At 39.4% G+C, this 16,169-nt stretch overlaps 1 protein-coding gene across 2 annotated transcripts; it reads right to left on the bottom strand.

Moving 5' to 3' along the window:
- Positions 1-7,466: 7,466 nt before the first annotated feature.
- Positions 7,467-12,006, bottom strand: LOC118968020 (olfactory receptor 56A3-like). 2 transcript variants are annotated; one of them, XM_036996503.2, is made up of 2 exons: positions 11,993-12,006; positions 7,467-8,394 (listed from the first exon to the last, which is right to left on the bottom strand). In XM_036996503.2, the coding sequence occupies exons 1-2, from the start codon at positions 12,004-12,006 to the stop codon at positions 7,467-7,469; spliced, it is 942 nt and encodes a 313-aa protein (XP_036852398.2). The 2 variants fall into 2 exon arrangements, with proteins under 2 accessions (XP_036852398.2, XP_073071821.1); XM_073215720.1 differs by lacking the exon at positions 11,993-12,006 and adding an exon at positions 9,360-9,393 and having other exon boundaries at positions 7,467-8,377.
- Between the last annotated feature and the right edge of the window lie 4,163 nt (positions 12,007-16,169).

The following is a 16,169-nucleotide window of genomic DNA, read 5'->3' as shown; positions in this document are numbered from 1 at the left end:
CACTTAAAAATAAGGAAATGACATGAAAAGGGTGAGAAAAGTCTGAGACTACAGACAGTAAAACTTTTAGTCTGGAGGAAAAATTCTATTTGATTTTAAAGCAATCACTAGTCGCCTCACTGTCCTTGTCTAATCAGCTAAGGAGCGATGGCTGCACAGTCTCAGGACCCCTCTGAGCCCCCCAGTGCCATGATGCTGTATTTGGTTCCTCATCTGAGAAAAGTCTGTCTCAGTAAAGTAACAACTTTTGCAAGTTGAATACGGTAGTACTGTGGTATGTTGGAATGGAGGCTGAATAGATAGGAAAGGATTTTCCACAGAGGTATGAGCTCAGAACTCAACAGTGTTTTCCAAGCATGAGAATCTAGTTTGGTGTAACTGATAAGTGACATATTAGCTTCCATGTATGATGTCCCTGCTCCCACACTTCCAGTCCCATTCACTAGGTTTTTTCTTAGACCTCAACCTTCTTCCACATGGCCTGAGAATTGCTGGGTCGGGTAAAGAGAGTGGGCATTACCCTCCCCCACCCGAAATCCTTCTCTTCCTGTTCTTTTGCTGCTCTCCTTTAACTACCAGGGACTCTAAGTATGTCCACCAGAAACCATCAGTCTTTCTAGAATGAAAATCATTTAAAACATGTCAGGAGTTTACATTACCTTCCTGTCGTCTCCTTGCTATGAACGTTTGGAGATGTTAACATTGCCTCAGTGAAATGCCAAGTGGCTTTAAAGTTTGTCCCATTCGTGCCAATGAGACCCAGTAGACAAGGCAGAGCTGCTGTTTGGCCAGGTGCCTTTGTCCGGCCCGTGCAAATTGCAGTGACACTGCTTCCCTGTGTCAGGACTTGTGAGTCTGCACTTCATTTTGCATTTCAGGTCCTTCTCTGCTCACACCTTAAGTCTGCACATAATAGCACGTTTATTCTTTGCACAACATGAAATCTCACTGTAGTGAAGCTGGATTAAGGACCCTGCTTGATATCTGGAGGATGTGGCCCAATGGAAGCTTGCCTGCAGGGAGACGCTCCATAAGGAAACCTGAAAGAAGCAGAATATATTTTTATTGTTTTTGTTAGCCTTGGAAAGATTATTTCCAGCATTAGGATAGACTTTTTAAAGAGCACTGGGAAGAATTTTTCTATATTATTTTCCTTTCTTTTCTCTCTTTTTTCGTCTTTTTTCTACAACCAAAAATTCTTAACAAACAATGTACACAATGTCAGGGCTAAAGTACTTGGACGTACATAACCCTTTTCTTTTCCTTTCAATTCAGTCTTCCTTTGTAACCAGAGACAGTGTATCGCAAGGGTGAGATAGAGCCAACAGGGAGAGGCTGAGAAGCCAGGCAGGTCTAAGGCTCCAGGATGGAGCTGTGACAGCACGCTGTTCGATCAGATTTTGAAATACGGAGTTGATGTAAAGGATCCTCCAGCCATGTGGTATTTGGATAAACCTGTGAAATATTCCCAGTAGTTCAGTCTATCCTTCAAACTTTTGAACTGGATCCAGCAACAGAAAGGTTATTGTTTTTTCTTATATGTCTGCCTAGTATGAGGATTTCAGGCTTTAGAATTACTTTAGATGGAATTGAAAGATTATTCTGCCTCTCCTCACATCATGCACATTTTTGTTTCTAGTCTCTGTCATTATGTGGAGTGAATTAATTTCTCTCTTCAGGAATCAACTATATATGTGCAGATATTCTTTTGTAGGGTTTCATCATTTGCAGACTTCTGACCAAAACCACCCAATTCATGCTACTGGGCCTCTCTATCAGCTCTCCCAAGACATTACTAAGTTTTGAAGGGCACGTGCCATCTTAGGCACTTCGGTGGTACCTGACAACCCCAGACATATTGAGCGCAGTTGGGAAGTGTCCTTTACCACTCAGGGCACAGTCTCTACACCCTGTATTGCGACACGTGGCTCCCTGGGCTCAGGAAAGGACTGGGATACACATTGGTCCTGAGGAGATTGGGCCCCCTGCCTTATGACCAACATTGGTGTCTTTGGCCCTCACATCCTAGCCAGGTTCTCCCTCTCAGACTCACCTTCCGACGATGTAGTAGTCTGGGTTCTGCCCTGGCTGATGTGGAGCCTGACCAATATAGCTGAGAGTGTGGCAATTTCAGTGGCCCTGGGGATCCTGCCCTCAGGGAACCTGTCCAGCCCTGTTTCCTTGGGAGGGAGGTAGGAACCAAGAATAGCATGTTCACAAGGCCCTTGGGACAGAGGCATGTGGTAAGAGAGAAGGCTTGTGTGTCAGGCTGAGGAAAGAACCTTTTGGCACTCAGCAACTTGAGTTGTTATTTTTTCTACATGATCTGCAATGGGCCATTTCTCTGCACATCAGTATACACCCGTGCTTTCACACATTATGTACAGTCTTACTGTCATCTTCCTCCAAGCATGCAGTAATTTTTTGTGGGGTTGTGGCACATGCTCTGTGGAGGAAAGTGTTATCCATCTGTGCTGTTGAATGAGGAGTTGTTCACTTATCATGACCTTCACCATGACATTATAATGATAAAAGTGAAACACACTGAGTACCGTACTTTCTGAGGAATAGATAGGATTTTCCAGAGAGGACAACTGTGTGAAGTGACTTTTACCACAATGAAAAGTTTCAAAATGTAATTTGGTTTTAATATGATAATGTTATGAAATGGAGTTTTCCTGTATTTATTATCCCTTGTCGCCTCTGTTTGCCTGTGTTGACGTACCGACACTCTTCCCATTATGGCCTGCTGATATCATGACCTTGAATTCGCTTTATGCTAATGTTTTTGTTTCTTGATACTAATAATGTAATCTTACTTAATTTTACTTTTATCAGTCTACTTTAGTGCCAATGTCTGTGACTCCTAAAAGGCAGAAATCTCATTTAATTAATATATATCTTTCCTAATTCACCCTCACTATGTTTATTTATCCATATGTTATCCATAAGAGTTTTTTTAGTGTGGATAAATGTTAAGTTTTACATGTTGTAATACAAATCTCATCCTGTTCTTAATTTCCACTCATCACCTTCTAAAAAAAATCTGTCTAAGATACTGCTGATCTAGTATCTGTGAAGAATATTCTATTATATGTATATGATTTTTTATTAACATAGGCAACCTTCAGCTTGGGAACTTGGTACGAATATCTTAGAAGGAAATATTGTCATTACCATTTTTTTACAGCAGACATGTGAAATTTTTCTTAGGGTACATGCCTAGGCTTAGGAAGAGACAGAACAGCAGAAACACACTTTTGGTAAACTGACCCAGATTTTTCTGTAGGATTCTCCTGTACCCCTATCTAAATTGATTTAAGTGTGTTGATTTCTTTTTAGTTTTTTTTATTGATACACTGTATTATGCTAGTTTCAAGTATACAACAGAGTGGTTCAATAGTTACCCGTATTATTAAATCCTCACCCCCACTAGTGCAGCTACTGTCTGTTAACATAGGAAGGTGTTACAGAATCACTGGCTATCCATGCTGTACTACCATCCCTGTGACCAACCTCCATCATGATGGAGAAGTTTTGTGCCCCTTCATCCTCCTCCCCACCCACCCCTCCCCCTCCCCCATGGTAACCACCCACCCACCCGGACCCCTGCCCCATGATGGCCACCCACCCATCTGAACCCCTCCCCTATGGTGGCCACCACTCCCCTCTCATGGCTACCTTCTCAGTGTCCATGAATCTACCGCTATTTTGTTCATTCAGTTTTGCTTTTTATTTATATTCCACAAGTAAGTGAAGTCATACTATATTTGTCTTTCTTTGCCTGGCTTATTTCAGTAATCATAATACGGTCTGGATCAGCCATGTTGATTTCTTATATCCACAACAGCCTTAGAGATTATCCATCTTTCTTTTTGACAGATGTGATGGCTAGAAACAGTCCTCAGGGTTTTCATTTAATTTTTCTGAGTGGCTCTTCAATAAACTTTTTAATCTTTCTGGTCTTCCTTTCTCTGAATTATCTCCTTATTCTGTTTACTCATTCTTGTTCTTTTTTTCTTGAGGACTTACAGAAGTTCCTTACATCTTTAAAAATTTGAGTTTCTAAATATATAGTATTCAATTTTGACATAGGCAACCTTATCTAGGTCTCTTTTAGTTTCTTCTGTGGCCTATTGTTTAGGACCTCTTTCCCCATCCCAAGTGCACACCTACTATTCTATATTTTCCATCTGTGAGCTCTTGTGTCTTATTTTCATGGTGTTATGGTTCATGTGGTATATGGTAGAGTTGATACTCAGTTGGTTACTCTGGAATAGACAGTTTGGCAGTTAAGATCTTAAGTTGATAAAAAGCTTCTGCTCTGATGTCTCAGGATGAGTATCCACCTTTGCTCTGGTGTCTCTAATCTATGCAGGATCAAAAAGTCTAGGGTTAAATATTTGACAAACAGAGGGCTTTTGGGTATGCAGATGTCATTTCATTCTGATCAGTTACTGTCCTTGTTTTATTAGTTGTTAAATACTATTACCTCTATGGGTATCCTATGCTACCAGCCTTGCTTTCTGCAAGGGGGAACCAATTATCAACACAATTTATGAAATAATAGATATTTATGATACTGATTTCTGTGGACAGTTCTATGACCCATGCTGCATTCTGATAGACAAGAACTGTTGATGTCCATAGCATCATCTTGTTGGTATATTTCACCATTTTTGAATCCATTATACCATGTTTTTGTTACAATAACTTTGTGAAATATATCAATTAATATCTGGCAAGGTTAATTGACTTCATTCTTTTTCGTAGATTGTATCAAAGCCAACCTTGCAATTCCGGGATAAACCTTCCTGTATACTATATGACCCTTTAAATATATTACTTGTTTGATTTGCTGATATTTTTTATGTCCATTCATGAATGAAGTTGGTGTGAAATGTTCTGGTAATATGTTTTTCTGGTTTTACTATCAGAGAAATTATGGTCTCATAAGATGCTTAGAAATCTTTTTTCTTTCCTCTACTTTTTTGAATTTTTGAAAGACTAGAATTATTTCTTGCTAAACTGTTTACTAGAATTCACCATGGGAAGTCATGTGTGACTAAAATTTTCTTTGTGAAACGGTAATAAAGTAAAATTTCTATAATAGATGTAGTTCTATTCAGTCTCTCTACTTCTTGTACCAGTATTTTGAGGGATTTCCAGAAATAAAACCAATAGGATATTTTTTAGTTAGTTAGTCCCTCAGTTAGTGAAAGGAATTGGCTTCCATGAGTGTGAAATGGCTGGCAAGTCCAAAGCTGGCACGCTGAGTAGGCAGGCTAGAGACTCAGAAAACGTGATGTTCCAGTGTGAGTATGAAGGCCACCTGCTGTAGAACCAGAAAAAGCCAACATTGCAGATAAAGTGTGGAGGCAGAGTGCTGGAGAAGTGTGCTAAGGGAACATGGGTCTTTTGTTTCATTCAGGCCTTCAACTGATTGGCTAAGGCCCATGCACATTATGGAGGACTTTCTGCTTTTTTGAAATTTAGGGGACTTAATGTTAATCTCACCCTAAAACACCATCACAGAAACACCCAGAATAAGATTTGACCTATATCTGGGCATCTCATGGCTCCACCAAACTGACCAATAAACTCACCCATCAGAATCCAATTTTGAGAATTTGTGCCACTCTAGAATCTGTCCATTTTGTGGTTGTCAAATTTATTGGCACATAGTTATTGATTATTTTCTGTTATCTTTGTACTTTATTTTGTTTTTTATTGGAATACAGTCGATATACATATTATATGGGTTTCAGATGTACAAATAGTGACTTGTACATATCATTATATATATTACTAGAGTCAGTGTCTGCATTCCTATCATGATATCCTTTCATTCCAAATACTGGAAATTATGGGTTTTTCTTTCTTTCTTTCTTTCTTTTTTTTTGACCAGCCTATTCAGGCATGTGTGAATTTTATTTATCTTACTGTCACTTTTCAGTTTCATTAATTTTTCTCCAATGCTTGTCTATTTAGCATTTTGTTGATTTTCAGTCTTTTCACTATTGTGCTGTATGTTTTGGATGTTTGCAGTCTGAATCTCTGACTTGGTTTTTACCCCCTCTAATCTCCAGAGCACCATGCAGTGTTGGTTTGTGCTTCTGGAGTAGATTTCTAGGGCTGGTTATTTAGCAGTCCTGGGCTTCTACTCTGTGCCTACTCTGATTCTCTTCCTTATGCTGGTGAGCTGGGGTTGGGGGAGTGCATGGGTCCTGCCAGGTCACTGTTTTATGACTTTACCCTTTTCCATGAGATGTTCTCTTTTTGAAGATATAGACTGTCTGGTGCAAACTTATTTCTGGTCACTCTTTTAGAAATAGTTGTATTTGCTGTATTTTTGTATTATATGTGGTTTTGGGAGGAGAATTCTGCCTAACTTCTCACACTGCCATCTTTTATCCTCTATTCCAGTGGTTTCTTATGTTGCCAAGTATGTGACTGCCCATCAGGTACCTTATTCCATTCCTCATTCTGTCCTGTTGAAAAGAATATATTCCTAGAACTTGTATTTGTGTTTCTCCTAACCAAATTTTGACCTCCTGAAAGCTACAATGATTTGCTATGTATTTTTGTATCTTAGTAGCTCACAGAAATCCCAGGACCCATGTCTTCAACTGTCAAGTTAATAAGTAAACAAAATCCAGATAGTATGTTTTGTATTTAGGTATCATTACTGAACCACATCTTAGAATATTAAAACTCTTCACCACATGTGTGCACACCATGAACTCTGACACACTGGATCAAAAAGATGCATGTCCACAATACACAGCCATTGTGGGGAGAATTTAGGGGCACTCAGATTTAATGAAGCTCATGGGTAATTGTTACACACATGAGCAATCCAGGCAAAAACCAGGACCTTTTGCAATGCATGTTAAAAAAGTTCACCGTGTCTACTAGAGAAGGAGAGAGAGAGAGAGAGAACGAGAAAAGAGATGGAGAGGCAAAGAAAGAATGATGTGGCTGAAGGCAGAGAGGGAAAGAACCAATTACAGACTAGAAGCATCTTCTCATCATTCAGGACAGAAACTTCACTCCTATATCCATGTCTCTAATTTGTTCTCTTTTGTGGAAATAGGATTAAGAACACATTATGCAACACAACCCACAAAATATCCACAGTTGTATTTTCAAGACTAAAAGTCATGACTTATTAACAGCTGTATTTTCAGGAACATAAATTTCTCACTTTAGAACCTGCCCCCAGGAATCTCAGTATTTTGGCAAAATAGGACAATGTGTATGGAAAGATAGGAGCAAGGAACAAGGAGATTCCCAATGGACAGTGAGAGAAAAAGAAACTTCAAATGAAACTGAAGTTTTATTAAAGAAGGTGCAATACCCAGTTTTCCCAGTTTAGCTGATAATTCATTGATGTAAATTTCAGACCATTCACCTTTTATTGCTTCAGAGTCATCCTCCTTTAGGAATGCAGAGATCCAGTGTCCTTACCACCCTTTCCTCAGTAACCTCTGGATGCCTTGCTTGATCTCCTGGGTGCGCACTCCATAAACAATGGGGTTGAGGGCTGCAGGGATGACATGGTGGAGGACATTGAGCAGGGCCGGCACCTCAGTGGAGACCTTCTTCTTGGCCACATGTGTGAGGACGAAGACCAGCAGGATGGTGCTGAAGAAGAGGATGAGGATGAAGTGGGAGCCACATGTGCTCAGGGCCTTGGCCACAGCTCCCTCTGCCTTGAGTCTCAGCACAGCTCTCAGGATGAGGGTGTAGGAGAGGAAGATGAGGATGAGGTCGGATCCTATCAGAGTCCAGCCTCCAGCAAACTGGAGGAGGCGGTTGAGTGTGATGTCATCACAGGAGAGCCTGGACACAGACATATTGGCACAGATGCAGTTCTCAATGACATTTCTCCCACAATAATGGAGTCGGGCAGAGAGGATGGGAAGGGACACAGTAAGTAGTGTATTTCTGGCCACAATAAAAATGGCAGCCTTGGCCACAAACTGGTCGTTGATGATGGACGGGTACCTCAGTGGGTGACAGATGGCCACATAGCGGTCATAGGCCATGACCATGAAGGTGCAGGACTCCATGGGAAGAAAACTGTTCATGATGTACATCTGCAGGAAGCAGGCAGGGAAGCTTATGGACCTGAGGTGAAACCAGAAGATGGCCAGGACCTTGGGGATGACGGTGAGGCAGAGCACCACGTCCAGCAGGGAGACGAGGCTGAGCAGGTAGTACATGGGCTCGTGCAGAGCGGCCTCCCTCCAGATGGTGATGAGGAGAATAGTGTTGGCCCCCATGGCCAGGAGGAAGAGGAGGCTGAGGGGCAGGGACAGCCCGAGCTGCCAGCTGGGGGACCTGACAAAACAATTCAGGAGGAAGTCTGAAACTGCACTGGAGCCATTGCTCTGTGTCATCTTGTAGATTTTGTTTCTGCAGATTTCCTTTGATGATCTACAAAGTTAGGATCAAAATTAGCTTCTGATTATACTCACAGTGGGAGAAAAGGTCAGCTCAATGGTGTGTAACTTATAGTTCTAGCAGGTAATTTTGTTTTAACTGGAGATTTTTTCACATATGTAAATTGAAGCTAAATTTAAATCTTTGGTAAATTTTTTTTCTCCTCATTTCTGGAATGCTCTAAATTTGTCAATGAAACATTTTTATAAAATAGTATTAAGCATTTTATTGGCTATGAGGCAGTGTCCCTCAGTTGAGGATTATGATAAGGTAGACCCTTTGCTTTCAGCATTGTGGAGGTGGCAAAGTTAGTCTTCAGTCATTCCTCTCTGAATCCCTTACCCAGTTGCCCAGAGAATGGCCCCATCATCTAGGGCAGGTTCCATTCAGTGCTGTCGATCCTTTCTTCTTATTGACCTTTTGTCTACCCTTTATATGCAGCAGACACAAAGTATTACCATTGTTGTCAAGGAAGTAATAATCCTTTGCAGTGAGTATAAGATAGACAAGAGACCAAATGATATCAATAGTGACAGGGCAATGTGAAGATTTTGAAAGTGTAGGGGAAGATTAAAATTCATTCCCGTGAAAATAATGTCAGAACTCCCTTCAGTGAATTTTGAAGACAAGTCCAAAAAAGGGTGCATAAAGTGAATGCCTGTTGCAGTGAGAGTTCAATGAAAAATGCTTGCGAAATGCTTGAGATCAGCATTTCTGAAGTCTTTAAAATCGTGCTGTGTATGGTCCCTGTACAAGGATCTGCCTACCTTGCACAGAATTTCTGCTCAGTTGTCTTTTGGTGAGTGTAAATTACTCTGCGTCATTAGTATTTAAACTTCACTGTTTTGCCTCTGTTTCATTAGTTGGTCAAATAAAAACTGCAGTATAGCAAACAGACTTTTCATACTTACCAGGTGCTGAGCTCAAATATTCCGGGAGCATCATCTCACTTTACTGTTAAAACCATGGGAGGAATTTCTTATTTTAGTTTACAATTGAAGAAAATGAAATGAGTAGAAGTTGAGAAAAGTCAAGATCACAGACAGTAAAACTTTGAATCTGGATGCAAAATTTTGTTTGATTTTAAACCAATTCCTAATCACCTAACCATCCATGTCAATAATTAGCTAAGGAGTGATGGCTGAGTCTCAGGACCCCTTTGTTTCCTCATCTATGAGAAGGGAAGTCCATCCCTCTAGGTTAACAACTTTTTAAAGTTGAATACAGTAGTACAGAGGTATTTTGGAGTCAGGGCTGAGTAGACAGGAAAGAATTTTTCACAGAAGCATGAACCCAGAACTGAAAATATTTTATAAGCATCACAATCTAGTTCCGTGTAACTGATAAAGTGACACATTCATTTCCATCTATGTTGTCCTTGCTCCCACACTTCCAACTCGTTCACTGGGTTTTGCTTAGACTTCAGCCTTCTTCCCCTTGACCTGAGAGTTGCTGGGTCAGTGAAACATAGTGGGCATTTCCTCTCCTGTCCCCAATTCCTCTCTTCATACCCTTTGGTGATGAGCTTTAACATCAAGAGAGTTCTAAGTATCTCTGCTAGAAATCCTCCCTCTTTCTCGGGCAAAAATCATTTCAAGAATGTCAGGAGTTTACATTACCTCCCTGTTCTCTCCTTGTTATGAAGGTTTGCAGATGTTAACAATGCCTCAGTGAACTGCCAGGTGGCTTTAAAGTTTATCACATTTGTTCCAATGAGACCCAGTAGACAAGGCAGAGCTGCTGTTCGGCCAGGTACCTTTTTCCGGCATGTGCAAATTGCAGTGACACTGCTTCCCTGTGTCAGGACTTGTGAGTCTGCACTTCATTTTGCATTTCAGGTCCTCCTCTGCTCACACCTTAAGTCGGCACACTATAGCATATTTATTCTTTGCACAGCATCAAACCTCACTGTAGTGAAGCTGGATTAAGGACCCTGCTTGATATCTGGAGGATGTGGCCACATGGAAACTCGCCTGCAGGGAGAGGCTCCATAAGGAAACCTAGAGGAAGCAGAATATATTTTTGTTTCTTTGGTAGTCTTGGAAAGATTATTTCTAGCGTTAGGATAGACTTTCTGAAGAGCACAGGGAAGAATTTTCCATCTTATTGTTCTTTGTTCACTCACCAAAAATTTTTTCAACAAGCATTGAGTATATATGCAATGCTATGGCTAAGGTAGTTGGACATACATATCTCTTTTCTTTCCTTTTAATTTCATTCTCCCTCTGTTACCAGAGACAGTCCATGACAAGAAGAAGATAGAGGCCCAAATCTAATTACTTCTTGTGCCCATCTGGGACAGGCTGAGGAAGCGAGCGAAAGCTGGGGACCCAGGCAGGGAACTACCTCTGGCCCCCGTCCTGGGCTCCAGGATGGAGCTGTCACAGCACGCTGGAAGATCAGACTTTGAAATTTGGAGGACATGTAAAGGATCCTCCAGCCGTGTGGTATTTGGATAAGCCTGTGAAATATTCCCAGCAGTCCAGTCTATTCTTCAGACTTATGAACTGGATCCAGCAACAGAAAGGCTATTGCTTTTTCTTATACATCTTCCTAGTATGAGCATTTCAGCCTTTACAATTACTTTAGATGGAATTGAAACATTATACTGCCTCTCCTCACATCATGCACTTTTTTGTTTGCTGATCTCTGTCACTATGTGGAGTGAGTTTATTTCTCTCTTCATGAATCAAATATTTATATGTAGATTTTCTCTTAGGATTTCTTGATTTGCAGACTTCAGAACAAAACCACCCAATTCAATCTACTGAGCCCTCTCTATCAGCTCTCCCAAGACATTACTAAGTTTTGATGGGCACGTGCCATCTTAGGCACATTGGTGGTACCTGAAAACCCCAGAAGTGTTGAGGGCAGTTGGGAAGTGTCCTCTGTCACCCAGGGCGCAGTCTCTATGCCCTGTATTGTGACACGTGGCTCCCTGGGCTCAGGAAAGGACTGGGATGCACATTGGGCCTGAAGAGATGAGGCCCCCTACCTTCTGACCGATGTTGGTGTCCTTGGCCCTCACATCCTGGCCAGGTTCTCCCTCTTAGACTCACCTTCTGACGATGTAGTAGCCTGGGTTCTGCCCTGGCTGATGTGGAGCCTGACCAATATAGCTGAGAGTGTTACAATTTCAGTGGCCCTGGGGATCCTGCCCTCAGGGAACCTGTACATCCCTGTTTTCTTGGTGGGGAGGTGGGAACCAAGAATAGCAAGCTCATAAGGCCCTCCCGGTACAGAGGCATGTAGTAAGGGAGAAGGCTTTTGTGTCAGATTGAGAAAAAGTGCCTTTGGGGGCCCAGCCCCTCACCTGTAGTGGGTCATTTATCTGAACTTCAGGGACTTTCGGTTCATATATTTACATATAGTTAAATTCTCATTCCTCTCCAAGAGTCTAATAAGTTCTTATGGGCTTCTGGTGCATGCTCCATGGAGAATGGGTATTGGTTGCTGAATGAGGAGATGATCATATAGCAGGACTTTTGCTCTAACATTGTAATGATAAGTGTGAATTATAAAATCTTACTGAGAAATGGAATACCTGTGGGAAGACATTTTTGATACAATGTGTAATTACAAGATGTACTTTGATTTTAACTTGATAATTGTTATGAGCATGGAGTTTTCCTTTATTTAGTTTCTGTGGGACCTGAATTTTTTCCCTGAATTGAGGTATCCACACTGTTTACATGGTACACTCATATCATGATTTTTTATTTAATTTATGCTAATATTTTTATTTATTTATATCAAAATGAAGTATTATTTTTATTTCATCATTCAACTTCCTTTGCAATCTTTTTCCCTCCAAAAGCACAAACCTTATTTAATTAATGCAGATCCTTCCTAATTCACCTCCTATGTTTTTTTATCTATAGGTTATCCTGCAGAAAGAATTTTTCTCAGTATTGATTAGTATTTACCTCTTATCTATTGCACTGTATTATAAATTTCTTCTTTTTCCTCAATATTTCACTTATCACTTTCAAAAAAATCTAATGTACCACATGCAAATCTAGTCAGTCAACAATATACTATTATATGTATATAATTTTTTATTCAAATGGCAACATTCAGGTTTGTACCTTGCTGTTAATATATTAGAAAGGATACTGTCGTTTATCATTTAAGTGGACTTGTGGAGTTTCCCTATGGTATATACATAGGGGTAGAATTAATGCATCACAGAGCACAAACATGTTTTTTGCTGACTACACCAGATTTCTCTGTAGGATACCCATGCCCTCCTACCCAAATTGGATTAAGTGTCCCGATTTCTTATATCTACAGCAGCATTCGATATTATCTAACTTTCTTTTTTTCTGGGTGTGGTGATTGAATATAGTCCTCATTGTTTTAATTTTTCTGATTGCTGAGTGTTTTTAAAATAAACTTCTTAGTCTTTATTTTCCCTTTCTGTGAATTATACACATATACTTTATACATTCTTGTCTTTTCAAGATAATTTTTTCCCCATAGCTAAGCAAAAGTCTCATCATTTCATGACTGATGATTCCTTATTTAATGGGATACCTTTACAGTCATCCATTAAATTCACACATTTCCAGATATGTTACTCCAAGTTAAGTACTCTTTTTTTTTATTTGACATGGTGGAGGGATTGCTGGGGAGTGATTAGGGTGAGGGGGACAAAGGGGCACAAAAATTCTCAATCATAATATAAGTTGGTCATGGGGATGGTAGTACAGCATGCAGAACACAGCCAATGGTTCTGTAACATCTTCCTATGTTGACAGATAGTAACTGTACTAGTTGGGGTGAGGATATAATAATGTGGGTAACTGTTGAATCACTCTGTTCTATACTTGAAACCAATCTAATATTGTATGTCAACCATACTTCAATACAAAAGACACTTACACTCTACACATTCTTGCTCTTCTTATTCCTTGAGAACTTAGAGTAGTTGTTTACATATTTAAAACTCCAAGCTGTAGAACATTTGATTTTACTTTCAATTCTTGCCAATAACCTTTCCTAATGTGTCCATTTTTGTCCATGTTTTGAATATGATGTAAAATAGAAAGTTCACAGAGTATTATTTCTGTGGATATTCTAAGGTATGTAACCAGTGTTGCTTTCTGCAACAGGGAACCAATTTTATCAATACAGTTTACAAAATAATAGATATTTATGCTATGGATTTGTGTGGTCATCTATGGCATTTGCTACATTATGAGGTACAAGAATCTATTTTCCACATCCTCATCTAGTTGGTGTATTTGACCATTTTTGGTACAGTGTTTTTGTTACAATTACTTTGTGAAGTATATTACTAAATGGCCATGCAAATTAGACTTCATTCTGTTTCCTCAAATTGTTTCATTTAATGTGAAGAATTGCAAAGAATTAGTGTTGAATGCTAAACCAATCTTTCATTTCTGGGATAAGCCATGCCTGGTATACTATTTTGCCCTTTAAATATATTAGTTGTTTGATTTGCTAATATTTTTTATGTCCATTCATGAATGAAGTTGGTGTGAAATGTTATTGTAATATCATTTTCTGGATTTGTTATCAGGGTACTTCTGGTCATATAAAATGACTTAGGGATTTTTTTCCTTTTCTTCTATTTTTCTGAATTTGTGAAAGATTAGTATTATTGTTCCTCAATTGTTTACTAGAATTCACCAATTGCAATTAAAATTTTCTTTGTGGAAATGTTACAAAATGAAATTCCTTTACTAGATGTAGTTCTATTAATATTCTCTATTTCTCCTTGTGTGAGTGTATTAATCAGGTTTTTCCAGAGAAATAAAGCCAATCGCATATTTATTTATTTAGTCTGATAGTTAGTTAAAGGAATTGGCTTGCACGAGTATGGAGAGGCTGGCAAGTCCAATACTGGCAAGGTGTGCAGGCAGGCTAGAGACCCAGAAGATGTGATGTTCCAGTGTGAGTGTGAAGGCCACCTGCTGTAGAACCAGAAAAAGCCAACACCGCAGATGAACTATGGAGGCAGAGTGCTGGAGAAGTGTGCTAAGGGAACACGGGTCTTTTTGTTTCATTCAGGCCTTCAACTGATTGGCTAAGGCCCACCACATTATAGACATCTGTCTACTTTACTGAAATTTAGGTGATTTAAATGTTAATCTCATTCAAAAACACCCTCACAGAAACACCCAGAATAATATTTAACCAATATCTGGGCATCTCATGGAGGAGCCACGCTGACAGTATTAACCATCAGAATCAGTTTTGAGAATCTATGTCACTCAAGCATGTCTGCATTTTGTATGGTTGTCAAATTTATTGGCACAGTGTTATTCATAATTTTCTCTTAGTATCGTTTAAAGTCTGTATTCCCTATAGAGATGTTTTCCTTTCAATTCAATATTGGAAATTTGTGGTTTTCCCTTTTTTTCATTAGGCATATATGAAGTTAATTTATCTTATTGTTAGTTTTTAGTTTCATGGATTTTTCTCTAGTGTTTGTTACTTTTTGTTGATTTTCAGTCTTATCTCTATAATGCTGTATATGTGGGTGTTATGCTGTGCATAGTCTGGATTCTGTTTCAGTCTTCCAAATAGTGTTTATTTTTATTTAAGCAGACAATTTAGTCTGACCCCAAAATAGAAACTTTTCTTGGAAGGCAGTCTAAAAATGACTTCAGTTCTTTTATTTTTATCTGATGTGCTCTCTATCAACACTGTGCATGCTTGTTTTAGGCATTAGGTAGAGTTGGAGGAGTTTATATACAGAATTTGGGTTTCCATACATCGGCTCTCACCTTTCCTAGATTCTTGTCTCATTACCATAGCTGTTGACCAAAACTTCCCTTCAGTATTTCAGGACAGATAAAAATGCAGATTTCACTGGCAGTTTTAACTGCCCTGTATTTTGTATTGACCTTTTTATTCATTCAGGATAAAATAAACAGAAATGCAGAATCACCCCCACAGCATTTCCTTCTTCCAACCTTCAGCTCCTCTATGGCATCCTCATGCTTTTCTTCACCCTGGAGTACCCTTAGCCCCTCTCCTCTTAAGGTTTATATACCTTATTTGCCAGGCTATCAGGTCTGCTATGAGTGTCCTTCACCATCCTTGGAATGGAAATCTGTGTGATACTAATATAACACTTCCAGCTTTCTTACAATTGTTTGCTTTATTTATGTTTTCCCATTCTTTTAGTTTTTACCTCTCTGTTTTCTCAAAGACTACTTTTGAAGAGCAGATTTTAGTTTACAGCAAAACAGAGTGGGACAAGCAGAGATTTCTCATATACCCCATGCTCCCACACATGGATACCCTTCTCCATTACTAACATTATTCACCAGGATGGTACTTTTATTTCCCCAAGGATAAAACTACACTGATGTAAATTATTACCCAGAGTCCAAAGTCCAAAGTTTATTTAGGGTCTACTTTTGGTGTTGTGTAGTATGTGGATTTGGACAGATGTATACAGACATATATACATCATTATGCTATCATAATGAGTATATTTACTGCCCTAAATGTCCTCTGTGCTCTGCCATCCCATCGCTCCACAACTTGCCCTCCCCAATCGAGCATCTATTGAGTTTTTTATTGTTTCTATAGTTCTTTTTCAGAATGTCATACCATTGGAATCATACTGTATGTAACCTTTTAATATTGGATTCTCTCACCTAGTAATATGCATTTAAGGTTACTCTATGTGTTTTCATGACTTGAGAGCTGATTTTTTAATAGGACTGACTAATATTCCATTG

The sequence above is a fragment of the Manis javanica genome, chromosome 11 (genome assembly GCF_040802235.1).
Source record: "Manis javanica isolate MJ-LG chromosome 11, MJ_LKY, whole genome shotgun sequence".
NCBI classification, from domain to species: Eukaryota; Metazoa; Chordata; class Mammalia; order Pholidota; family Manidae; genus Manis; species Manis javanica.
Note: the sequence above shows the minus strand (reverse complement) of the source record. Positions and strands in the feature narration are given on the sequence as shown.

Coding starts and splice junctions, on each gene's coding strand:
- LOC118968020 (XM_073215720.1), bottom strand. CDS start 9,393: ATGATGCTCCCGGAATATTTGAGCTCAGCACCTG. Junction 8,378..9,359: donor ATATTTGAGCTCAGCACCTG/GTAAGTATGAAA, acceptor GCTCCAGTGCAG/TTTCAGACTTCCTCCTGAAT.